The sequence below is a fragment of the Pseudomyrmex gracilis genome, unplaced genomic scaffold, assembly GCF_002006095.1.
Source record: "Pseudomyrmex gracilis isolate BER0280 unplaced genomic scaffold, ASM200609v1 scaffold_1, whole genome shotgun sequence".
Lineage (NCBI taxonomy): Eukaryota > Metazoa > Arthropoda > Insecta > Hymenoptera > Formicidae > Pseudomyrmex > Pseudomyrmex gracilis.
This window is the reverse complement of record NW_018020585.1, coordinates 1540036-1567577: the sequence shown is the minus strand read 5'-3', so window position 1 is coordinate 1567577 and position 27542 is coordinate 1540036. Positions and strand designations below refer to the sequence as shown.

The 27542-nt window shown below is 41.9% G+C and overlaps 1 protein-coding gene across 10 annotated transcripts in view; it reads right to left on the bottom strand.

Moving 5' to 3' along the window:
• The window catches only part of LOC109851967 (tensin-1), a 162613-nt gene that overhangs the window by 48735 nt on the left and 86336 nt on the right, over window positions 1–27542 (bottom strand). For 6 of the 10 annotated variants that reach the window (XM_020422621.1, XM_020422648.1, XM_020422714.1 and 3 more), the window contains one exon: window positions 22406–22585. The exons of 2 other annotated variants lie outside the window; for them this stretch is intronic. In XM_020422621.1, coding sequence (XP_020278210.1) covers window positions 22406–22585 — 180 coding nt within the window. Of the gene's footprint in view, window positions 1–10325; window positions 10852–22405; window positions 22586–26222; window positions 26842–27542 lie in introns of those variants that run through there. 2 more of the 10 variants (XM_020422667.1, XM_020422687.1) reach the window with 2 other exon arrangements.

Sequence of the window (27542 nt, the reverse complement as noted above, 5' to 3'; positions counted from 1 at the left end):
CACGATTCATCGAGCGTCTGTCTGCCTCTCTTTCTCACCGAGCTGTTTTTCAACTCGAAGCTGCAGAGTCCCGCAGCTTTCCTCACGTTTCCTCTTCAAGATACGGAATAACGATGACGTCGTTTAAAATGTTCGATATGAGAATACTAGCTTGTCACGCGACCTAGGTCAATCGAAACGCACGTCTGCGTCGCACGGGAGCCGCCCCGGCGCTGCGGGTATATAGAGGGTTGAAAGCCTGCATCACCTCCCGGCCTGTTTGCCGGGATGGTCCACGGCGGGATGGCGCGAGGGGTGAGAAAACTCGACGCGTAACCATGGCGACTGGTTGGCGTTGCGACGTAACACGCAGGCTCGATCCTGCGCCGCGCAGATCCTCTCCTTGAATTTCCGGACGGGCGCGAGGACATCTTCGAGTAGATGAAACGCCACTCCCTTGGAATATAATTAGGCCACGTTATAATCGCGTGAAATTTATCTTGATTAAATGATCCCTCGAAATATTCTCAAAAGCCGGAGAGAAACCGCTGCGATAATCGATTCGAGATGAACGAGAATGATGATGTGATGCGAGAGGGGTTGCGATATTTATCTTAGCAACTATACGTACACATATTTGCTGTTCACCGTAATGTAAATCGCAACGTAATGCAAACTCGTGTGTTCAACGAAACGATATGTGTACGCAGAGTCTCATATTATTTTAATATTTCCCTCCCGTTTTCTCTTTATAATCCAAACGAGATTTCTTTACTTTCGTTAAAATAATCTGAATGTGAAATTTTGCAACGTTCATAAAACAATGAAATATTTTTTACGATTTTAATTGAATTTTGTCTCTTAACGATCTCAATGAGTATTTCTAAAAAAAATTTTTTAGAGCTTTCGATGGAACATGGAAATCGAGCGTTGAATCTTTTCAGCGAGAAACTTCACTTCGTGCTTCCCCGTGATGTTATCGTTATGTTACTTTAGGTTGCTTCGTGCGTTTCTGCGCGGTCGCATCGCCAATAAGGAAAAGCACTAGTCGAGTGGGTCGAGTGCCACTCCCATGGAATACAATTAGGCCAGCTGGGTGATATACACGCAATTTCTCCGATGCCATTTACTTTGTGCATATATCTAAATTTAGCGCGTAACATAAACGCTTGAACTTGCTAATTTTCAGCCCGGTATATAAGATAAATTGTAAGAGACGAGAGATACGTGTAAATATACGAGTACGTGTATATACACACACGCGCGTGCCCTCGTGACGTTGGACGCAATTTTTAATGGGTTTCTAACAAGGTTTTCATTTTGGCTGATGAAATAACTTTGCGACGGCGTGTCGTGACACGCGCGAAATAACTTCGCGTACTTGACATACCGCGCCCTTCCGATGTAATTAGGTCGAGCTTTTACGTTAAGGTTGTAATAACGCGCGCGGACTCTCGATTTTGAAGAAAATCTCGCGCACTCTATCTCACAAAAAAAAAAAAAAAAAAATTCACCGCATATGTTAATTACGTTCCATTCGCATTTAAATGGACCACTACTACTCTTCCTAAATCTTTATTATACCGAAACGTGACCATAATCCTAAGTGATGCAGAAAGTTACTAATGGCATAATAAATTCAGAAGCGAGGAAGTAATTTTGTACCATATACTCGACCACTATTTGCATAGAGAAGCGATAAGTCAATACTCGTTTAGTACTAAAAATTTGCTTCTTGTTTTTTTTTTTTTTTTTGAAAAAAAGAGAACTTCTGAAGGTTTCGCTTTTTACGATTCGCGTCCGGTTTGACGCAAGACGCTAATTTTCGAGCGAAAAAATACCGACGACATTTTACAGTCACAGATAAATCACATAAAAGAGGGCCGCGCGATACACAAGCACCTCTCCGTAGGTGAAACACGTTTTACCAGGACTAGGTAAGAGGATAAACACAAGTAGGATGTCCTTGGTGAGAGATCGTAGAGAATATATCGCCTCTGTCTCCGAGAGATTCCAATTGGATTGCGAAAAACTGCGATTACTAAATCTGCCACGTGAAACTGCGAATAGTAGTATTTCGCCTGTAAAAATAACAGACGAGAGACCTCGTTCCGCGTGTTGAAATTCAACATGCGTGAATAATGAAATATATGGAGATGCGGATTTAAGTCGAGAGAGAGAGAGAGAAAGAGAGAAAGAGTATTCTTAAATCCGTTGAAAGCAAAATGGTGTACAATCGCGGTTTCCATCGATAACCGCTTCTGACTTAGTGCTGTTAGCGAATTAACGCGATTTAGCTTTACAAATTATTTAGCGCGTCCAGCGAACACATTGTTGCGCGGATCATTATTATAAATCGGCAATAAAGCCGGGCCATTAACCATTAATTGGCTTAACCGCTTAAACTATGTTTCCGTCGACCGAATCGCTAATTAATGCGTGCGATGCATTTGATCGGAAACAAGACGCGTTTTATCTACGTCGTCATAAGGAAAAATTGATATCGAACCACATGCGGTGAGCGTAATTAAACGGGGATTACGTGGAGGGAAACTTCTGACATTATTCTCATAATAATCCGACTGGATCTCAAATGAAAAAGAACTCGATTTGTCTCTCGATGGTTTTATTTTTTTGCCGCTTTTCCGCGAAAACGCCCGATTGGTTTTTTTTTTTTTCAACTTCATTTATATCTTTGCAGCTTTGCAACTTTGACAGTTACAGGATTACGTGGTTACATTTGTTATGGTTCGTGGATTTCGAGAAAAATATGTGAAAGTACGTATGTGTGTGTATCATATAAAATCGATAGCGCGAGTTTGTAGTGTTCTAATTTGTTGAAAAATTCACGTGTATTACGTTCTACAATTGCGTTAATAAAGCAAGCAAAGAGAAAATGCATACACATTTCAAAATATTAAAGTTTATTATACATGTATTTATATATGCAACGTGTTTATATGTTAATGTATTTCATTTTTTATCGCGCGATGCATATACCTACGCGATTTGAAGTAATTCGAGGATACATTATTCAGTTTATTATTGATATAAGAGATATTCCACAGCTTTTAACAGAATTCAGAATATGAGACGTGATAATTTGTTTATTATCACGCATCTATATGCAAAATGACCGAAATTGCATTTTTCCAACGTGTTCAACGAAACAGAAATACAATTTACACACTTCCGCGAATACGTTAAATCTGATAATTTATTGATCTCTCTCTCTCAATTTAATTAAGATTAATAATAAAGTGTTTTTGAGTTCTGCGTATCAGATATCTGAATTAAAATAACAAGTAATAAATGAATACTCAATAAACAACAGACCTTTGCGTCGATATTGCGCGGAATATTCTTTGCGACATAAATCGGCACCAAACTGGTGGAAGAAAATAATTGCGTCATTGATATAAATTGTCTGATTTACAACAAAGCCGGATTACCATAATGCACTGGTCCGAAAAGCAGAGAGAGAGAGAGAGAGAGAGAGAGAGAGAGAGAGAGAGAGAGAGAGAGAGAGAGATTAGCACACGATGTTCGTCGAAGGGATGAGTCGCGCGGAAGGACCGAGCGAGGAGATTATCAATTGCCTGATACCGCTTAATTGTCTTATGGCTCGCAGTCGAGCATCACGATCAAGAATCGCATCGTGGATCAAATGGAGCGCAGCTGCGGAGGATCTAGATTTCCAGATAGCTCTCGAACGGCTCGTGAAGCTGGAATGAGGAAAGAGCCGGGAATGACAATGGCGTTTGCAGTCACGCTGTATTACATTAGCGGACGTGCGGCGAGATGACGATTGAAAGCGTATATAGAATGTAAATTCCGATTGCGGCGGAACATCACGCCTCCGTTTCTATGTAAATGATCCGCGTATGTTGTACTTATCAGTAGCAAATAGCTAAATAGCTGAGACTTGCCGTGTCGTTGAGAGACGTAACTCAAAGATAAAAGATCCTATTAATATAAACCTCATCTGACTGTCACTGGCTTTAACGCGATCGAAATAACACATCGCAAACTTATATATACGTACCCAACAAATTTATCCTCCGATTTATTTTAAAACTTTCTTATACGCGCGTTCTTCACGCAGGCCGGAGATCTAATCCAAACAAAATCCAGAAAAGTTAAAGTTTAAAACGCAAAGTCGAAGCCTCTCATCGAAGTTTCATCAAAGAACAAACCGTTTTCTAAAAAGGTCACGACCCCGATATCGCGCTGAATTTTAATACAAACAAAACAACCCCATGATTCACACCGAGGATAGTACTTTTTTTTTCTCAACGGCGGACAGGTTGAAATAAGAGCGATCGGAAACTCAAGGTTACTCATATATATAAAGTCACTCTACGTGGAATGACTTGAGTTTTCCAATTTCTCTGATGGCAAACACGCTTCCGCGCTCTTGGATCAGCTCTTGGATATACCCTCCTATTTCGTGAGGTTTGGTTTTTCGATACATCAGTATCTCAAGGCGAAAGAGAGAGAGAGAGAGAGAGAGGTGGGATCTTTTCGATGTTGGTTTTAACTCCGAGAAAAAGCCTTACGGGCAAAATAAGACGTGACAGGACGCGGACACGTACGATACGTACGCGCTCGTGCATGTACATACATATACTTATATATTGCTCGTCTTAATGGCCGACGATTACGTAAAGCGAGGTTTTTTTTTTCACGTGTTTCTCTGGAAAACACACGCGTTCCCCGCCCGTTCTTCTTACACGTCGTAAGATTCGCGGAGTGATCTCATGCACCGGAAGTGACGCCCTTTACGATCATCGATATAAATACGCGCGCGACGTCGGTACACCGCCGGTAACACAAAGAGCGCCCGTGGCTATTTCGTTTTATTACACGATCTCCCTCTATCGTTGCTCGTCGTGACTTCCACGTGTAACTCTACGCGATGGGGATATTTTTTTTTTTTTTTCAATTACACACATCTTTGCCGCAAATACGACGTGAGGTAGTCGGGGAAACGATAGCGATCGTAAAGAGCGCGGTCGAAAGGAGTCTTGCTAAGCTTATCTCCGGCGTGGTGCTATCGTTTGACCTTCGACCCGATCATGCGAGCGTGCCGGTTTAATCCTTTCATGTTCTCGAGTGTAGATAGCGCGCGTCGTAATTTCGAGCTGTTCTGTCTCTATTTGTTTTCTAGGCGTGTTAAAATCGTTAGCGGCAGTAGCGAAGACTGCTCGATCGCTAATTGTCGAAGATAAATGTGCGCTCTCTCTGTGTGCAATGAGCCTGAAGTTACTTCAATTCGGAAATAGATACGCATACATATCTAACGAATGAATGAACACGCGCTTATATACTCGATTCAATTGTGTCGTAAGATACAATCGAAGATCTTGAACACGAGAGATAATTCGTGACATAATTCGTGAATTGTCGAAGATAATTCATTAAATTTTGTATCTAATACGGATTTAACGGAATTCACATTCAACGTTTAAATACATTACGAACGACCGAGTAAAAAAGTAATTATCTCCCTTTAGGTACTTTGCGAGACAGAATTTTCTCTTCCGTGAACTCGATTAATTGAAACCTAATGACGCGCCGGGCGGGGTTTACCGGTCGTTCTTCTTTTCTTCCGCGCGATTCCGGTCTTTATACCACATAGGCGAGAACTACTCACGTAGAGGCAGAAATGCGATCACCGGAAATTTCGTATCCTCAACCGCATGCTGCCGTTCTTCGTTCGTTCTAGATCGTAGTCTCGATTTGGGATTTGGATTCACGCCAGCTCTCTATCGAAAACTCCTACTTTCGCAGCGGTAAATCGCTCGCGTCGCGTGTGGCCGTAGAAGGAAAAAAAAATAAAAAAAAAGAACGAACACGAGAATAAACGCGCGGACAACTTACGTCGATTCGGTGAGCGAGTTATCGAGTAATTTCAAAGTTTTCGCGCAAAATTACAAGAATCGAATATTGCCATATCGACACGTAGATCCGTAGTTTATAATCGCACAATTCTGAATTAGTTTAATTTTGTTTTTTGTGCGTGAAAAAAGAATCAAAATTCGCATACAATTTTTTCTCTTCCAACTTCGAAAATTACATATTTAGTTTCGAAATGCATGATCGAGTTTAACCTGTGGATGTGTGATGAAAGTAAATCGTAACTATGTTCAGACCTCGCTGTGTGTATCAACTCCTGCCCAGAGAACTCTCTTTCTCTCTCTTTCTCTCTCTCTCTCTCTCTCTCTCTCTCTGCAGATGGACGCAACGATACCAGAATTGAATCACGATCCGTTTACAAGACGTGTATTTCACGTATCTCGTTCGCGTGTGGCCAGAACGTACGCGTTAACGACAACTTGCTTTCAGGGAATTCACCCAGAAAGCAGGTCGTTGGCACCAACCAGACCAAAGGTTTTCGCGCTCGATAACGAAGACTTATACGAACGACGTCGTCGTGACGTTGGACTTTTATGATCGCGTATACTATTTCCCAGCGATATGAAATTCTGTGTTCACTGTGTCTTCGAGATCATTGAATTTTACATTGTTTTCACGGAGTGACGTACATCGCCGGAATTTATTGTATCTCTATCTACCACTGCGGTAAAAATCGTTTTCCGATATATGTCAGCAGATTGAAAGAAATTCGTGTAAACTTGTGTTCCGAACCAGTTTGGATCTTCCAAGTGTCAATACGAACCAAGTTTTATTTCGAACTCTTATAAAAGACCTTGCTAATATTTGATCAGCTCATCGAAAGTCCATGAGAAACACGCGAGATCGTCGTATCCGTCGAGCAAACGTTTATTTGCAAGCGAGAAACTTGTCGAGCCGCTAATTGATGCTCCAACATGAGGGAGAAAGAAAGAGAGAGAGAGAGAAATCTCGTGCACAAGAACGTCGCTCGCGATTTGCCTCTATTTGTTCAGCGAGGCGTGTAAAGGACCTAATGTCGTAGCCAATTACTGCGCATAACAGACGAATCAAAGTGCATCGCCGGGAAACCAGTTCAGCACGCGTGTAGATCGGTTCGTTGTCTTAGTTGGTTGTCGGTGTTTCTCGCGCCACTATCGCAATTGCATCCTCGTTGTCGGTCGACCCAACAATCGTTGACAGCTTGTAATGCGCTTTTGCAAATGCGCACGCATTTCGAAAGAGAGCGTGCGTGATATTTTGTTTCACGCACGCGGTAAAAGGCGGTTACAATAATATGTCAACAAAATGAGATAAATGTCATCGCGAGAGTTAATTAGCACCGATGAGAAAACCGATGCGAAACGGAAATTTTCGCACGTAAAACCGTGCGTGTGTGTAAATATTTATGCGTTATGAAACGTTCAACATCAATTTGAGAGATTGCGCGTGTAAAGCAATTTAATTACGCTGAAATACTAAAGTACTAAAGTCACGTATTACGTTACAAAGTCGCACGCTTCCCATGGATCAAATATGTCAAAGAGCATCCGAAAGAATTTCGAGCAACGCACACTTTAACGACTTTGCATGTCCCGCCTCTCTTGTTTCTCGCGCGGTTTTAGGTTCTTGTGAACTTTCCCGACACTTCCCAAGCGTTCGCGTCTATGTTGTTTCACGTGTATGGGCGGAAACTTAAATCATTTGACGCACCTTGCGCGAGTCTGACCGTTTCCGTCTGTTCTCTGAACGACGACTCGTCGACGCGCGACTGAGAAACGTTTATCTCAGAGTGGCAAATTACGGAGAGACAAGATAAAATAAAAAAAAAAATAAAAAAAAACTTACGAAATGAAAAGACTTCGCAGACTGCGAACTCCTATCTCTTTCTTATTGGTTTTCTTACTTATTGCCGACTCTTGCTTCGTAAATTTATCTCATATTTCTTTCTTGCATCCACACGCAGATGCGGAACGTCCATTAGACGTCCACTGAACGTCCATAACTCCGCGTGACGTCTAATGAACGTCTAATGAAAGTTTGTGTAAAAATATTGTTTTTTGTGGGGATGCAATATCATTTCCTTTACTCGTTTTATTCACATTTAATCGCGTTTGACCACGTGACATTTTGTTTTTCCGTGATTTTTCCGCTTCGATAGAAGATAATTCTGGCAATGCGCCCGATAACCGATTTAATCTCAAGTTTTACATCCCCTGTTATATTTCCGCGTCACGACGCGAGAGACAACGAAGTATAAATTGGCCGGCGGCGCATTATTGCGGTGTAAAAAAAACGCGAAGATATGACTTTTCATAAATCAATGTCGCGTTATATCGCCGGACAGATGGATCGGAATATTTTAGTTTCGCAATTTGCCATAAGAGTTGAAAAGAAACTGCAAAGATTATTTAAATTTGCGAGAATTATCGGGAATTCGTTTATTCGTTTTCTTCCCGCGTTATCTTTCGCGATTGATGTGTGTGTAAGAAATAAACTATCGTTTTTCTGAACGAATTCGTCTTTGTAACGAATTTCCGACAAATCTGCAATTCGTTCTTCTTTGCTTGAAGCAAATTTTCTACGATATGAATTATGACATAACGCGCGGGAGACCGGCGTTCTACAAGAAATACATTTTTATCAGATAATGCATTCTTAATGTTGGTTGTTTCCGTGAAGCGGTGAAGCAGTTTCTGCGGTAGAAAAATAATGGGGAGAAAGAAGGCAAGTCACATTTACATTCGGACTGGATACCAAGACTCTTATCCGATATCCGGTGGTCGTTTCTACGAGTCTATGGAAATGCCGCCTTAAAATTCCACCAGGGTAAACGCGTTTGCCGCGTCGGCTATAAAGTTGAACGAGAATAGATGAGTGACGCAAGACGCCGTGAGGTCGCGATATGTATTCGATACTTATCCGTGACCAGCGAGTGTAAGCGAGATTTCAGAAGAAACTGGAAAGAATTGATCCAATTTGCTGAACATTACTGAGCGAACACCGCGATACGGTCACTTTCGACATCAACTGTTTTATAACTTGGGGATTTATAATGAGGAAAACAAATTAGTTTTACGGCTTTGTATCTTCTTTTTCTCTTGCATAAAAGTATGCGCGTGCGTGTGTCACAATTCAACTGACAGGTTTTTTGTTTATATTAGATAAACATTAGTGTTTGAAAATCTTTAAAATTTGAGTGTGCTAAAATAGAATTTCGTTTATCGGCGATCTTTTCTATTGTCTCTTTATTATCTACCGCATATTTTCAAGCATCGCTTACATTAAAAAAAAATCAATTTAAAGTTAAAAATTTCAATTCTAAAAACATTTCTCATTATTCGATATTTTTTTTTTTAGATATTTATAGATATTCTCGCTTTGTGTTCATAAAAATTTCTTAACGTTCGATGTCAGATATTTCAAATTGAATTATCGAACTTTCCATTCAATTTCCGCCAAGCGAGAATTGACATCGAATTCAATAAAGACCTGTCATAAAAATCCAATACGGCAAGAGCAAACGCACTTTACATAACGTCATATTGTTGCAATTTTCTTGTATGCAAGTTACAACTTGAATTTTTCGTCGATAATATAAAAATGTATTATCGACAACCACCATCATCGAGAATTGCCAAAGAAGAATTTTGCCCATACCTATATATAATATATATATCGTGAATTATATTCTAGACTTTTTACTCTCACGAACGAGAGACCAAGAGTTAATATTTCACGAAAAGGTCAAGAAAGTTATTATTGCCCGCCTTTGTGATGGTCACAAAATATTTTGATGTGATTTATGGGGTTCTTGTTATCCTTCGATCTTTTCTCCGGTCAACACGAGTGCGTCATGAATTTTCATCGAAGCGATTCTTATTTCAGGCGTGTGTTACACGACGTAAGAACTTACCGGAATAAAACATTACACCGGCGCGTTATTACCTCACTTTACATCATCGCCATTACTTCTTCTTCGAATATATTCTACACGACTGTGGATTATGTATATTCCACCTTTGCTCATCCATTTTTATTACGGTCTTAATACTTTCACCACTTTTTTTTATCTTATTAAACTAGTCATCGTGCTAACTACTAGTTAAAGCGCCGCCTAAAATGTTTAACGACGCAATTATTTATTTCCAGTTTTCGCCGCGCACATATACTATGCATTCGCGTTATCTCCATGAATTTTAAGTGTGTTCGAGCAATGTGTATAATTTACAAGATGTTTTGCGCAACGTAGCAATAAACAGCTAATATCCGACATAGAAGACACTAAATTATTGTGAAATCAACCATTTTCTCGCGATCGTTATTAAGAAATTCAATCTTGTCGAGAGATGTGTCATCATGAGATTATCGGTATCCGAGATAAATCATCCGATCGGCGATCTCTCTCTCTCTCTCTCTCTGTCTCTCGATCGTCGGCTTCGAAAACTCACCGCATAAGCGACGTGATAATTCCGATGTACATCGCCGTGACACTGGACCGTCGACAGCATGTTGTCGGCCGGCTGTCAGCTCTCCGAAATAAGACAACTGTATCAGTCGCTAACTATCTCTGCACTAAGCGCAACGACCCCGCGTCTTAACGCCGCATCTGACTGTCGATCCACCGCGCACTTTTTCATTCGCGATCCATCGATAGCGCTCCGACAGTTCTCCTTTACGCACACTGTACCGACGATCCCGCGATTGTCACGATCGGATGTCATTTCCCGACGTCATCGACAGTCTGATTTTGTTCTTTTAATTTGCATCGCATTTCGAAGTCGATCGACTTTGTATCCTAATCAAGAGACGCAATCGCTACCCGTAAAAGTGTTATTAATGAATTGTGATTTTAAATTTGAATTACTTTTATTTGAAAAAAAAAAAAAATTACAGAAAAACAAGTATTCGAGAGTCAAAACGAACCCCTGCGGGTCTAATTGGCGACAAAGCGGACGCGGCACGTACGACGGCAAAAGCCGACAGAGCACGAATGGGGAGCCGCGCGTTTCGGAGCACGCATGAGTAGCGCATGCAGCGATAGCACTTAGACATCACGCATGCGCGATGCCCCGGGTTCGCGAACGCGCCGTATCCCTTGTCGTTTGCTTTCCTCCGCGTGCGCTCCATCGGCATCTTCCTCCTCTGTCTGACAGTTCCCGGCTTTTTCAATTACTGCCGTCGATGCTCTGACGGGTCGCGTCTTCCAGCAATGCGCTGCACATACCGCGTACTTGCACCCCTCCCCTCTCCGAAATCGCACGGGGAAAGCGAAATTTTTAGGGTGCCTCTTCGGCGAGATTAAATCGATAGCTCGCCGGAAGGTACGAATTCAAGTGCTGTTTCGTGTTACTTCAAACAGCATTGAAATAACAAATTTTTCAAGATTTACGACTGTTGTCGTATTTTTTTCCAAATATTATTTACGTCTAGTTTTGTGTGTTTTTGTTTTAATTTTACGGTTTTGTAGAAACAATGATGTAGTATGAATTTGTACGAATAATAAATGTGTTGAATTTCGCATCGGTCAGATATCTGCCCTGTAGAATTTATGTTTCACGTTCATCACTGCGAGGGACACAATGCGAATTATGTTTGTGCGGGCAGGCAATCACGCATTGTACATCTGGAAAACATGTTGACGCGTGATCAGTAAACGTCGAAAAAAACGATTGACGCGAAGCCGATTCAGAGAAACAATCCGCCGTCGAGTTAATAAGTTGCCGAAAGACGTCGCTCTGAAAGCGCAAACTCGCATTATCGATTTCGGAGTTGGACTTCGGTGCGAATTACGTTAACACTTTATTGTACCAACAATTAATCAATTTTTTTTTCATTCTTACATTGATAAAAGTTGAAGATACGCGAAAAGCGAATATCACGTAACAAACATTTTACAATTAAAAATTAAAATAAAATATATTACGCGTATTCTCTCTCTCTCTCTCGTTTCTTTTCTTAGCAAATTAACAAAAACTTACATGTAGAAAAAGAGATATGAGATGATGTAAGAAGATAAGTAATTTGTTATCGCGGTCTATTACGACGCAATCTCGTTAAGATTCGTAACGCCAACTCCCCCATTCCTTCACAAGCTATTTATTTCGCGTGTGTGTGTGTGGTGGTGGTTAATTAAATTAAATTTCATTATATTCACAACATACAATGGCGCATCGGAAGCCCGATCTTATTCCGGCCAGGCCGCGCGACGCGTAACGGATTTATTTTATGAGCATGTACAGGCGGTGGCTCTAAATTATTATTCCACGTCTGTGTATCTCAGCCAACTTACATACGATACAGTGTAGTTTCGACCCGAAACGCTCTGTCACTTTTGCCGCCGAACCGGTTCGCGGCGACGGATCATTTGTCTCGATCCTGTCGTGTCATCGTCGTCCTTGATACGCGATCGCATTCTGATCGGACGCAATTGATCAATGGTCTTCTTCTTTAATTTACGAAAATGCATTAGGCTCACTTTCATCGCTATACTACCATCGTCAATTATTATTTGATTCACGATAACGCGAGATTAATGATCACGAACGGAGAAGTTTAATTACTCCAGTCGATTATTGGAAAATACTTTGATAAAGAGCGCCCGACGTAAAACACGCGAGTTATGATCACATAAAGACATTCTGAAAATTCTTTTGAAAACAAATATCAAACATTTGATCACTCGTTTATATTTTCATTTGTTTGTCGGAAACGAGCGAGAATAAACAGTATTATTATCTGACCGAAAACTTTTTTTACTTTTGTTTATTTTTTCGCATCCTGCTGTTGATCAAGCGCACAAAAAATTTATGCGAGTTAAATAGAGGTTTTACGTTATATCGTCCTAAACTTAGCAATGATTTTCTGCACAGGTACAGGAAATGGGAACCCTCGACGTCAGAACAATAACAACGATCGATGGTTCCGAGCCATTTCACGCTATATTAATAGAATTCAATCTCAGCAATGGTCGTTGGTAATATCACATATCAATAGATTTTTATTTTCGAAAGCGCTCGGCTATCTGCCAAAAACATAATTCAAGCGTCACCCGGAGTGAAAGCTTCTCTTTGTTTATTATTTTTCGTTTTTTTTTTAAATAAATGTTTAATAGTTTGCGCGATTACATGCGCAGTACAATTAAAAAATGTTTACTTGACAACAATGTAATTGAGAATCTCGTAAAACGCAATTGTTTCCAAAGTGCAATTAAAAAAATACTCGCTCGACAATAATGTTTTTTGAGAATCGCGTTGAACGCGACAATACAATATATTCCGCATGTTTTTTTTTTATCTGTGCAAATAGTTTGCATACCGTTCGGTAATGAGATGCCGATACATCTTACACGAATAAGGTCTTCAAGATCCTCGCGGCAGCAATGAAGATCAACGATCTTCGAACAAGGAACTGAAAAGAGCGATCCGACGAGAGTCTTTTCATTACGACGGAGATTCGCGATCGATAGATCGTCCCGGTGGGCGGTCCGCGGCATCATTTTTTACGTAGCCGCCGGGCGACTCTGGCACGATAAATTCTTGTTTCTCCCTTTCCCCTCGATTTCATATACACAACTCGGTAATCGATGCGTGGGCGACGACTTTTTAACGAACCCGTTTCATTATCCTCAGACAAAACGACGATCGTGGGTGTGAAATAAAATACGCAAAAGAAAAAGATTTACTTAACTTTTGTTCTCCAAACAAAATATTTATCGCGTTAAATTTTTTTACGGTGTGTTACGTGAAAAAGCTACTTTTTTCGACGTTGAAATTCTTACGAACATTTTCCTCGCACGATTTTCAGTAGCGTTAGTGCGCGCAAAACATCACACGAGCGCGCTACAACGTTCAGCGAGGGCCATTAATCTCGCAATCACCAACTGTTTAGTCGCTAATTAGCCAACTATTTTATTCGCAGCTCCCGCTGGCTTCTATCGCTCGGTGACGACCCCGGTGCCAGTTTAAATACGACGGCCCGCCGCGTCGCGTCGGGTGAGAAATCGCATCGAATTTCGGGATGCAAATGCAGACGCGAAAGCAATTTCGTCGTGCGCGCGTGTTGGTGCGCGCGTTCACGCATTGCTCTCGCGAAACCAATTAAAGCCGTTCACTCGCGGCCGAAGGTTGCCGCTTCGACGTGCGCCGGCTGGAAGAGGCAACCGGAAAGCGCAAAAGCGTTAATGTGGGGGCGGACACGCGGCGGTGGCGGCTGTGTGGTACCGGTGAGCAAAGCGGGCGGAACATTTTTCATGCTTCCGACATAAAATCCTGGCGAGAAGCAGGAGCATTAATCCTTCAGCGGCATCGAAGGCTCCTCGGCGGACCGGCTGCAGCAAGACAGTTCATAAATTTCGATGCACTTAGAGCGGCGCGCCAGCCAACCCTTCGATGCATCGAATCGCTCCATCGAAGTACCGTGCAATCGGTAAAAGACGAGGTGAGAATAGATGGCGAAGACTCGAGAAATGAAGACGGTCGATAGCCGCGTGTACTCTTGCAAACTTTCATGATTGTAGACGAAAAAACACTCGAAATGATTGATTTGTAAAATGTTCTTCCAAAATTGAATTATTTATAAACACTAAAATATACATATGCGAAAGATATATTGTTTTGTTAGATCGTACATAAAATAAAAGAGCAATAATAATAATAATAAGATTCCTCCTATATAAAAAAATCCATGTGTACCGCGAAGTGCGCGTTTCGGAGTCGAATCAATTGCATCTATTGTTGCCTCTTTTCCGCGTTGCCAGATTAGTTGGTTGATCGAGTCGAGTCGAGTCGAATCGAATCGGTAAGATCGAGAGAGTAAATAATAACAGAAAAGCGATTTTGACAGTTCGTCGAGAAATACATGGAGAAAATTAAAAACGTGACTAAAGTAACGTGACTTATATTATATATAAATCGTATACGTAATTTATATTATATAAAACATTACATAATATGTATTATACATATAATTTATTATATATTTATAATATTATACTTTATAGTGTATTATATGTATTATATACATACTACAGTAAGGTCACTGATCTCGCCTTGGGGGGTCACTGACCTCGGCCGCGCGGTCTTGACGGGGTCACTGACCTCGGGCGCGCGGCCTTGACGGGGTCACTGACCTCGGCCGCGCGGCCTTGACGGGGCACTGACCTCGGCCGCGCGGCCTTGGCGGGGTCATTGACCTCGGCCGCACGGCCTTGGTGGGGGGGGGGGTCACTGACCTCGGCCGCGCGGCCTTGGCGGGGTCACTGACCTCGGGCGCGCTGCCGCGGCGGGGTCACTGACTTCGGTCGCGTGACTACGGCGGAGTCACTGATCTCGGTTATGTGACTACTATTATGTATAATATTCTATATCTATATACTAAAAAACCGTACGAAGAGAAAAACAAGAAAAACAAAGAGAAAAAAATTGCAAAGAAATAAAAAAGATCGGTGCAATCGAGGTTGCGTGTATCTAACGTAACAATATAGAGCTATGACAAATCGTCCGAGCGAGAGGATGAGTTTTGGTACGGGTGTACGAGAAAAATGCAAACTTTGATAAACGGTGCAGAACTCAGAGGAAAACCTCTCTTTTCACTTCTCTCTCTCTTTCTCTTGGTCACATAAACTGACACGGTTGCCGGCAACTATGAAAGTCGAGTGTGCGCTTCTAGAATAAATCGCGTTTATGCATTATGCGGCCTGCGACGTGTCGTCGTCCAGAGTATTCTACACTCGACATTCCCTTCTATTTTTATCTTCCGGAGATAGTTTGGAAAAAACTCAATTCGCGCTTTCGAATTAACATTTTTGTGCGAAAAATTCGTAGTTTCTCATATTGACCAATGTCGAGCGGATTTTATTTCGCCTGACTAATAAATCTGTTTAACACGCTCGCTACCGCGAACGCATCTGGCGTGTCAGCGGGGTTCATTTCCAATTTGTCAGGACGGATGAGGTGCATCGGGATTCCTACCGCGTGTTTTCAGCCCATGTTACCAAACACGGAATTCAAAACTTGACTCATATGTTTAACGGAGAGACTGCAAGAAAAACTTTCCCGTCAGAACAAGATACCTATGTTACGACATGCTATTAACTTTGAAAACATACTTTATTAATATAAAAAAAAAAAAGAGAAAATTAGCTCTGTGTTTATGACACGCTTCAATCTACGCAGACACGTGTCTAATTTTAACAGAAGTCGTACTACCGATAAACGGCACGTGCCAAACAGCGCGTCTGGTGCCTGCGCGCATAAAGTGCATTTCTCTCTTGTGTTAGAGAGAAGATCAAATCCAGGAACACGATGTAACCCCTTCCCGGATACCGTAAATAAATCGGTGGAGTTTACGCGTGCGTAGCAGATGGTAGAGACTCTTGTCGTCGACTGGTACTGCACTCTCTCAAATGGAAAACACGAGAGTTGGAAAATATCAGTCGCGTTAGTAATTTCGAGTTTGCCAAACCTCACTTTCTCTATCTCTCTCTCTTTCACGCATTTTGCTATTTTCCACAAACTCGAACTGATTAGCTCCGCCAGAACTGTGCATTGCAGAAATGTAGTGTAATATTCACAAAACAAATATATGATAATCAAATTATTAAGTTTTACAAACATATATTTTTATTTAGGAGATAAATAATATGTAATGAACTTTTGATTTTGCGTAAAAAATATTAAAGTTAGAAATATTAAAGTAATAAAATTGTATTGTAGTTGCTGCAAAATTATACATATGTGTGCAATATAATTCCACGGATTATATATCTCGTATAACTTCACAACACCGATAAAATATGCATCTGTTACGATTCAATATTTATTCAGAGTCGTTATCGCAAAGCCGGCGCAACGCACGCGAGTCGAGCAAATTATGTGTTGTTTAACAATTCACAGTAACGAATGTTTATACGAATTTAGCTTGAACATTTTGTACACTGGAAATGTACAATCAGATAAAACTCGTACATGACGCAAGCCGCAATACACGGTAGCACAATGTTCGATCACAATTAAACAGGAAATTTATATCACACATTGTCACTTCCTGCTGTGAAATTAAATTAAATCGTTACGAAAGTTTTGAAAAGTTTTGCGGATAATGAAAACAAAAACATCCCTGATGATCAAATATTATACTTAAATGAATGAGAAAACTCACGCCGGATTTGATTAAAAATTGTATTCTCTGCATGTTAATTCTATTCAATTACAGAAACAAAAATATAACTAAAACTTTTTTGCAAGAGTTCAGCAATTGAATAAAATTTTTTATTACAAAAAAATCAAAGAACGTCGGTTCTAATTTTCTGTGTTATCTCACATTGAAAAAGAAACGGTGGAAATACGTTCGCAATAATTTTTCGATTATTTGTAAAAAATAAAATGAAAGTACTGCTCCAGTCGGTGGAATTCTCTCGTACAACACCGCAAAGATTTTTTGCGTTTTGTCTATATGCAAATTCATGACACCTAGCATGAATATGTAGAGCCGCGGTACACGCTGCGCAGAAATTATTTTTGCATATGAAATGCAAAAATTAACAAATTGGCAAAAAACTCGAGAAAAAACGCGCACGGTAACAAGCAAATGCGTATCCAGCTGCGTCATTACCGCGTTGTATCCTGTCAATGGTCTAACAACCTACGATCCTATTTCCCGACCTTTCGTCCAAACGATCGGACGTGAAACACGCGTACAACATTTCTTGCGCCAATGATGACTGGCAGCTGCAGGATTCTCAAGGATTCGCTGCACTTTCTTCTTTTTTTTTTTTATGCGCTCGACCCTCTTAACCTTAAACCCTTTTTGGCGAGTACGTGCCGTAAGGAGCGAGAACGAAGGGCGGGAGTGACCTTAATGGAACTTTAGTTAAAGCGGATGGAAAATTAGCGTCGAGCTACGCAAGAGACGAGATTAATCGTCAGGGCATTTAATATTCGCATCGTTGAAGTGCACGAACTATATATCGATCGCGTTAAAATAATCCGTCGCTGTTTTAATCCTTGACACGTTGTTTATATTCAATTATAATATGTAATAAAGAGAGAGATAGAGAATATAAAGCACAAATTCAATATGCGCGTTTACATGCGTAAACACTTGAATCTATAATGGACGGTATTGAAAATAATCCGACATGTGAAACGGTTAAAATTCAATCTCGCGTATGTACGTGTGTTTCAAATTACAAATTTTCGCGCTCGTGAGAGAATTTTTATTATATCGTTATAACATTTGCGACGCCGAATAACTTCCGACAGCGTTGGAAGACATAAATCACAAAATACGACGATATTTTAAATATCCGGTGGTAAAAATCGACGCGACCGACCGTCGCGAGCGAGCCGGTCGGTCGCGTTAAAACGTCGCCCCATTATTCCGGCAAGCCGGTGACTTTTACGAGCGCAGCACGAGCGCTCGTTGCAGTTATCGCGGAGTTACATCGCCGCTACACGGAAATGTGTCGCGACTTATTCGGCGCTAGTGTAATTGCGATGAGATCCGTCGATTGAGACGTTAATTATCGAAAGGCGTATTATATACTCGTCATTTCTCGATCCGCATTCACCGCGGGACTCCGTGGCTAATTAACTCGCCGTCGAGTATTTTCCGCGCTAGTAAAAAGCATTGCGGATTAATCACGTTACGGTGTACACGGCGCCATCGACGACGTCGTCGTCGTCGTCGTAGTCGTCGTCGTCGTCGTAGTCGTCGTCGTCGTCGTCGTCGTCGTTGTGGAAGCCCTACGACCGACCATACGAACCTCACCTAAGGCGGTTTGTTTACGAGCGGGTTAGTGACTTATCTTGTGCATATCGCGGGTAATCTGGTCTAGGGGTCTGGTGGTCGTTCTAGTCTTTCAGCGAAGGGAGCGACTTTCGCTCGTGTCCGCACTATCAGTCACTCGCGGTGTAATCGGTACGCGCGGCCGCGATTATGACGTCTGGTAAATTACGCGCATGGTATACGGTACTACTATTTATAGTAGAGATAATGCGCGCTCGCCCGTTTTCTCTACGCGGGTGTAGCACGTTAGTTAGTACCGCGACGAGTCGTCGCCGGGCTTAGGATAACTGCGCGAGGATGCAGTTACATTTGCGAAAGAACGAACCAGCCATAATTCACGACTTTAACGACTCGACTTGCGCTGCAAATAAAATAAAGAAGTTTTAATAAATGTAGAGAACTCTGTGAGCGCGTAACGAAGTGCGGTGCTAACGAAGGTTTGTACAATAAACCGGACTACACTTCGATTTAATGAGCAACGTTGCCGATTCGTCAGCGCGTAAAAAACCACGTATCCGCATGACGTAATAACATGGCGACATCAATTAGCAATAATCGACAGCGGCTGCGGTCGTAGCTCAGTTTCGTGAAAAAATGTCGCCGTATCACGTACAGCCGTCGTCATCGTCTAATACCAACTATATTCATCGGCATCGACTTGTCTTTGCATTTTTTTCTGAATCTGAAATTGGTTATATGTCGCTTTCCATTTTGGCCCAGATTTTAACAAAAATTACTATTATTAAAGTAATTACATATTATGAGATATACGGCACCGTAAGCCCGTTCGTTATCGGTAGAAGATTGCCGAAGTGTTGCCCTGCTCAGTCATCCGTTAAAATAAGCATCGGAACAACAGTTCTTTTTTTTTTTTGTCTGCGGCTCCTATTACGTAAACGAGGAATTTCCCGAAGAGGATGTCAATATCGATGTCGGTCTTTAATCGATGTGCTCGAAGTGTGTTAACGATGTCAAATGTCAATCGCAAGCATCGTTGAGCCGCGCTCTCGATAATTTAATTTATATTAAATTCAATTGCGCGTTGCACATCTTTTTTTTTAACAGACAAATAACTCGCGCACACACACACACACACAATTGAATTAAAAATTGTTATTGATTAATTAAATAGAATTGTATTGAATTTTAGAACATATAAATTGTATCATTCAAATTATTTAAACGAAAGTCGTCAATATAGTATGAAAACCAATTTTTGTTTTAATTAAATATTTTTTTTAATTTTTTGTATGTAATTTTTTTTCTCTTATATTTATTTCCGGATCTTCTTGTTGTTCCACTTCCGAGAAAACCTAGCAAATATTTTCCATTTATCCTGATTTTATTTTGACCGCGATGACTTTGCCAGAGATGTATCATAATGCATCATATCCGCTTCGAGTATGCTGACCGCGATAATGCGTAATCCACGGTTATAATTACCTAATTAGGTCGGCGGTATAAAACACGAGAGATTTCATCGCGTTTCTGACTAATACACGACCGAATAGTTGATGTCACTGTATCGATTTAGTCGGTTATATCATACGTGACCTTTCAGTGCTCGCGAAATCATAAAAACAAGATTAGCGTGTGATATTGCGACACAAAATGTGGAACGATACAAACAAGTCGCGACTTTTATCTATACCGAAATGTAATCAAAGCAAGACATGATCTCTGGAATTTCAACTTGACTTTGAACGGAAATGGCACTTTTTCATTATTTTTTTTCGCAGTTTGTTGCGTCTTTGAATAAAACGACGTGAATAAACAAGCTTATCACATCACCGCGATATTATAAAATCGTTGTAAAGCAGCAGCTGTGATGTGATAATTTTTGTAATTGCGGTATTTCGACAAATTTTTTCATCTTAAACGAGAAATTGTTCAACATAATCATAATTGCGCGCTTTTCTCACTTTGATCTCTTCAGTTTAATTTCCTTAACGAACATCCACGGCAAACACGAAGCCTCAGAAATCTCAGAAAGACAGAAATCACATTGCCGCGAAAACAAATTCTAATCCCGTTTCGCCGTAACAAACACCGACACTAATTTTGCAATTACGTATTCGCTGTCTCGGCCCGTTTCCTCAACAGCCGCGCGACCAGGAAGAGATCTTCATCTGCCAGTCGCGCGGCAGGGAGGCGACCTTAATTCCCGAACATCACGTCAAACATTCTCTCGTCGAGGCGACGGGCGAGAGTTAATTCCATAAAAGACAAATTTGCGTCGCCAGAAGGAATTCAATTTGTGTGCGAGGTTTGCACAACGAGTACGCGGTGGCCGCATATATATACACTATGTATATATATACACACACACACACACACACATATGTATATATATGTATATATATATATATATATATATATATACATATAAAGCCCGATAGTTTCTCATTAAACCACGCTGACCCAGAATCAGACCCTACGGAACAGCACACGGCGCTGAGTACAATGGCACCGATGCCGCGAGGGGTAAATCCACCCCTTCGTCTGTTCGACCGGTTCAATTGGATATACGGCTTGCATACCGATAGTCTCGCGAGAACAATGCTGATTTGCAGGCCAGTATGCGCCTCGACACGTGTCTCGTGCAGTGACGCAACTGTAGTGACGTAGACCAACGTGTGCTAGAAGAGCAAAAGCTCAATACGCCAAGCCGTACGGCAACCGCTAGTTTTTTCGAAAAATACAGCAGCTTTGCAGTCTTTTCGATTATGCTAGTTCACAATGAAACGCACACAGTACGAAATTTACATCTATATGAGATATTAATTTTGAGAGTACGAAAAAGCTATGTGTAGAACAAATTTGTAAGATTACAAAATATAAAATATAAATTTCCTGAGAGAAAAAGAAAATTGCAAATGTTGTTAGAATAAATAGAAATTTTGCGAGAACGTTGTTGGAAATTTAGCAAGCGAACATAAAATATATGAAAACAGATTTCCGAGAAATAACGAAAAATATTTTACAGTTGTGCCCCGCACGTCGTTGTCCGAAATCGCGCGGTTCGGATATTGAATACTTGAACGACGCACGTGTTCGTGCGTATATGCGCGCGTCGTGCATGTATGTATTATATATGTCGCGAGTGCACAGCAGTGCTTCGGCACCCCTGACCTACATGGACGACAAAACCTCGAATGGCGGTTGATGTATCCCGGAGAGATTCACAGGGACCGGCTCAGTGCACTTATGTGACATCCGCGCTCGCACTGCGGGAAAGATATATCGGAGCTTTCGTGGCGTTTCGCGAGATAAAACTTTATTGGCCTTTCGAGGAAAATGTCGTCGTTCTAAATCTCGCCGTGCAACTTGCAGCTCAACATTTCGCGCGTTGGAAGAAATTGTTTCTCGTTACCTTTGCGTGGGACATTGTGAGACACCGCAGGATCCAAGCCGCAGTGTGCAAAGTATCTTGTGATCTCACAATGAGCGTGCGCGGAATTGGAAAAGATATTTACGAAAAACAAAGGGGAGAGATTCCGGTCCAATTTAAAACTTTTACAACTTCTAGAAACTTTTGCGTTTCTCTCTGTGCGCACACGCAGACAATGCAAATATTGCCATAAGCGTATGATGTACACACGATTGAAGTGTTATAATCGCAATAAATTATTTTTTTGTTTTTTAGAAATTAAGAGAGATATTGTGTGGATTAAATATTGAAATAAAATTATATACTAGTGTGTTTGTGTTATATAATTTGACTAATATAACAGACACTCACCGTGACTTGTTGATTAGTCGGACTAGGGCTGGGGCTGGGGGTGGAATTTGGAGTGGAGAGCTCTCCCGACGCAGGGGAGGGCGAACTCGCGGTGACGCTGCCGACGGTCGGAAATGCCCTTGACGGATCGGCTTGCCATTGTTTATGAATTTGTTGCGAGGTGTCTCGGAACCGCGCGCCCTGAAATAAAAAAAAAAAAATCAATTTCCTCATTAAAGATATCGGAGCAGACGGAGATATGTAATTAATAAGAAACACGTGCAAGTCATCTCATATTTAGATTGAGACGTCAAACGTCGTCATTCCGATTCATTTCGTGTAAATGTTTCAAGACGTTCTTTTACGTAAGAAATACCTAACTATTTTCAAGAAAAAATAACCGCGCGATCTTTCGTGATGTTTTTTTTTTTTTTTTTTATATTAAGGTGTGTGTTTCTCTTAAATCAAAGTGGAAACACGATTCATTTTATCTGCTCGCTCGCGAATTGTACACGCCGTGTTGCAACACAACAACGTGTTATTATACACGATAATTAATACGCGTATCGTTGCGCGCTGCCTGGTGGAACACTTGCATCCTTGAAGAACTAGATCGTACGGATCGTGCCCGCACACACGTCATGTCATCCGATGACACAGTTCGATTAGTCTCGGATATTTGCCTCCAGACAATTGTATCGAGATCGATCGCTCCGCTCCGCCGATCCGACTATTCTAATTAGAATAGCGACCGAGCCAACCTAAGTTGGCTTTGTTACAAATAAGGCCGCGTAGTTCGCGAAATTTTAACGTTAACCTGAAACACCGTTAGCTTAACTACCACCTGTTCTCGCATCATCTTCACCGAGAGAGAGTAATGATATCAGTCGAAGCTGAATGTATCAGGTTACCATAGCAGGAGCCGCAGATGGAGGCTTGAAATTAACAATTCTTGAACAACTGTCATGATGACAAGCTAACGGCTGGAGGTGCCTGCTAGAAGTTCGTAGACCCCACGACGGTCGAAAGATCGCGTGCGCGTGCGCAATTCGCCCAAGAACGGAGCGTTGCTCATGAATGCGATAATTACGCTTATGCAACGCCTTGCTGTAATAGCAATTAGCGTTGGGGGAAAGGGGAGGGAGGGTGTAATAGAGGTCGTATAAACGGAATCTATCCGGCGAGCGGTTCCGAAGGTGGTTCCGCGCGCGGTTGTCGATCGCGGCAGCGTTTTTTTAACGATACACGTACGATATCTCCTTATTCGCGAGCGCATATGCCAAATATTACACGACAAGAAATCAATCTGGAATTTTTCACCCGTGTCAAATCGCGACGTACTCGATTGCCGCGGCCTCGGAATTAATTTCGCGAGGAATGAGGCTAATTTACATCCGCCACGGTGTTCCCTTCGCAATCGCGCGCGACCACATTGTATATAATAATATCTCACGTCGCGGGACCGTACAGCAATCTCCCGCAAGATTGCACGCCGCGATTAAAGGATGCATTTTTCGGGAGCCTCTCTCGCCGCGGTATTAAATCTGCGGCCGCGCGCAACGTGTCGGTCAAAGTGACACTCACGGAATGGATTGGTAAAACACAGCCGGTGTTTGTACAGTCACGTACATACGGTGATATGGAAATTTCTTTTCCGCGTTTTTACGCAAAAATGTCCGAGTAATCATTTTTAATTACCGATTGTCACATTGCGATACTTTTTTGATAAATGTAAATTATAATTAGGAGAATTAACATATAAAATGGAAACTCAAGCATTTATTGTAAACACATATTATTTTATTTAATACATTTTTTTAATATATAAAGAATTTAGAATAATTTAGATAATAAATATTAGTTTTACGTGCACGTATGGAGTTTGTGTTTGTACAAGATACGATGAAGATCAACTATGCGGAGAAGTCTTACACGTCACCCGGTATAAGTATCAAACAGAATCTCTCGTTGTACGTGAGGTGTGAGAGATCGAATGGAGACGCGCTCGTGTGCGTGCCACGCCGATCGTACGGGCTCACATAAACGTCCACGATCGAGACTAACGGACCGCAGTGATTTAGCCTCCGTCTTTCATGACGCTGCGCCAAGAGTGATCCAGCACGATCGAGATCGTCAGATACGTCCGTGGCATTTACGTGGCAATCCGGCCGATCTGTGCGGAGATCGACTACCGGATACGATACGGCGGAACAACGCATGCGGGGGAGCGATCGTAAACAAAGGTGTGGTTTAAATGGCGTTTCATTTAATATCACGATTTACAGCGGACAAAAGCGTAATGTTGCGAAACGAAAACGTCTTCCGAGACGTCGGTGCTCGCGTAATGAAGCGTATACGTATGTTTTCAATGACGCGGCCAAAATTTGGCAATTTATATTGCGGACCTTTCAGCGGCTCACGCTAGTAGAGTTTTTTGTTTGTATCTTCTTACATGGACGAAATCTTCATCATTAATTTAAAGTCTATTAATCAAAGGTATGTACTCTAAGTAGACAGTTTTGACGTACTTTCTTTGAAATGACAAAAAAACATGACGGTAATAGTCAAAAAAATGTTTCAATTGTCGTTATTCAGAAAAGTAATTACTGTCCAAACGTATCGCACGCATAAATGATCAAAGAGCACGGCAGTTTTGGAAATAACGTAACATATACGAAGCACATATTTTATTTGCAATAATAATCGTGACAACAATCACGGTGGAGCGTTACTCGTCGCTAAAAACAAAAATCTCCGGTTATCAGCGGGTTGTCCTTTTTATTCCATCCTGTTAAACAGCACGGTCTGTCGCGATTGCCCGATAAGAGATCGATTGTTATCTATCATGTAATCCTTGCGCGAACACGCGCGCGATCGACTCGAGAGCACGCGGCGGAAATTGATTGCATCGCGGTAATGCAACGGCGTGCGCGATGTCCCGCTTTTTGTTTCCTCTTATCGGAAGGTTGCGGCGCAACGCGCGCGCCCCGATGCCGTCGGCGACGTCATCCTCTCTCGTTTGCGCGCGACATCGTGCCGCCAAATTAAACGTTTCGCAAATTTTTTACCTTCAGAATCGCGCATTGCGCTCGAGCGTGGAAACAAACGCGCACGCGCAAGCTTTGCGACAACGTTCGACACATGTACGTATGTATGTATACATACATACATACATACATCGAGCACTGCGGCGTGCAACGTTATCCGACAACCGCGACGACACGTTTCTAGTTGAGGTTTTGCGGGTACATCGGGAAGTTCTTGGAATTTCGCTTGTAATTCGAAGCGCGCTGTCAAGTAGACTCATGTGGGAAATCGTGAGTCGCAACGTTTTATATTATCTCATGCGCGCGCGCGCGCGCGCGTTTTGCACAAATTACATGGCCACGGAATGCCGTTATTTATACTTTCCACGATTTGTACGGAATACGTTATTTTAATTTTAATTAAAATGGAATTTTAATTACAAAACACGACGACGAGAGAAAAAAAAAAGTATACACAATTGTGCGTTTCGCGCGCGCGAATATAAAAGATAAAACATTTATTACATTCGGAACAGGCTGGCGCTGTTCTTCGCTCGCGAGAGTGAGTATACGCGTATTCTCCCGCGTGATTAAAACTTAACGCGCTTGACGTGCGGACGAAGTGTTGGCGTGCCAATCGACCTCGTGTCTTCGAGCGACGATCGCGCCGAGCGCGCAAGAACTAATCGCGCGATCGCAAAAACCGTGCGCGCAGCGTCGAGAAGGAAGTGGCCGATCGCGCGCGCGCCGAATTGAAGTCCGTGGCGAGTTCGATGCCGCAGCATCTCCTATCGAGCGATCTTACCGCGTACCTCGTCGAAGAGGTCGTCCAGTTCTTTCCGAGATATCTTGGCCTTCATCCCGCGGGCATTCCTCGCGTCGAACTTCCCCGACGTCTCTTTATCTCTTGCGTTGCTCAGACGAGAACGAACAAGAAGAAGAAGAAGAGGAGAACGAGAGTCGAAGCGCAGGAAGGCGAGAAGGTGGACAAGAGGAGTCCCCGTTTCTCCCCGCTTCTTCAAATGTCACGAGCCGTTCTCTCTCGTTTCTGCGGATGCTCTCGAAACACACCGGCTGTTGTTAGACACATAAATAGCCAGCGACGCGCGGCAAAGTGCGAGAGAAGGTCGCGCGATAATGGCCGCGCGACGGCGCGATTCTGTACACTCTTCGTCGTCGTCTGGGCCGCCGTCGTCGCAGCCGGTCACGTCGGTCCATCATTCATCGTCGCTGCTCAACTTCCACTCGAATGGAGCGCACGTCCGGAGCAGCTCTCGTACGGAATCACACTGTTACACGATACGTCACTTCCGATTCTTCACTCGGGATCTCATCTCTCGTCGAGAGGATATTCCGTTCGCGATAAAACAAAATGTGTTTTTTTGTGCTATCACAGGTCGATGACAAATATGATTGATGACTCAACACGTCCTGATGTGTGGAATATATGATTTTTCAAATTATTTATTAAACTTATCGCAAATCACATACAAAGCGAGAGAGAGAGAGAGAGTGTGTGTTTCCACGAATCAATATTAATGAATTTACGTACATGATACGTCTCGGTAATTACTACGGTCGAACGTATTCAAACTGGCCAACAGTCTCCGCGCGGCAATAATATTCAGCGTGAAGAGATTTATTGGCCTATTCGGCAAAATCAACGACGATATTTTCCTCGCGTCCTGACTTCAACATACAAATCCACGCCTCGAATTCGCGTGACTTCGTCGATAAACCGCGGAATCCTTTCAGGAACTCTGAAAGCGACATCAATTCGTCTCACGTGTTCGCTTCACACAGAGACGCGCGCACGCCAACGTTTGAAATATTTTTCCTTCAGAATAAAAGAACCTTGAATGCTATTTTATACCCGTGACTCTTTTGCAGAAAAAATATTTATTTATTCAGTAAGAAAAGAATCCTTGGAATTTAATGAATAAAAATTAGGGGACTACTAGAAAATTTATTTTATTTATATCTATTTGTTGTGCGCAAATTAAAAAAATTAAAATAAATGTTTACATTTTATATTGCTATATAATAGTATTATTAACGTTATTGTTTTACGTATCCTGTAAACCCTGAACGCGTTGTCTGACGTTATTTTTTTGTTGGTTAAAACGTTGCAA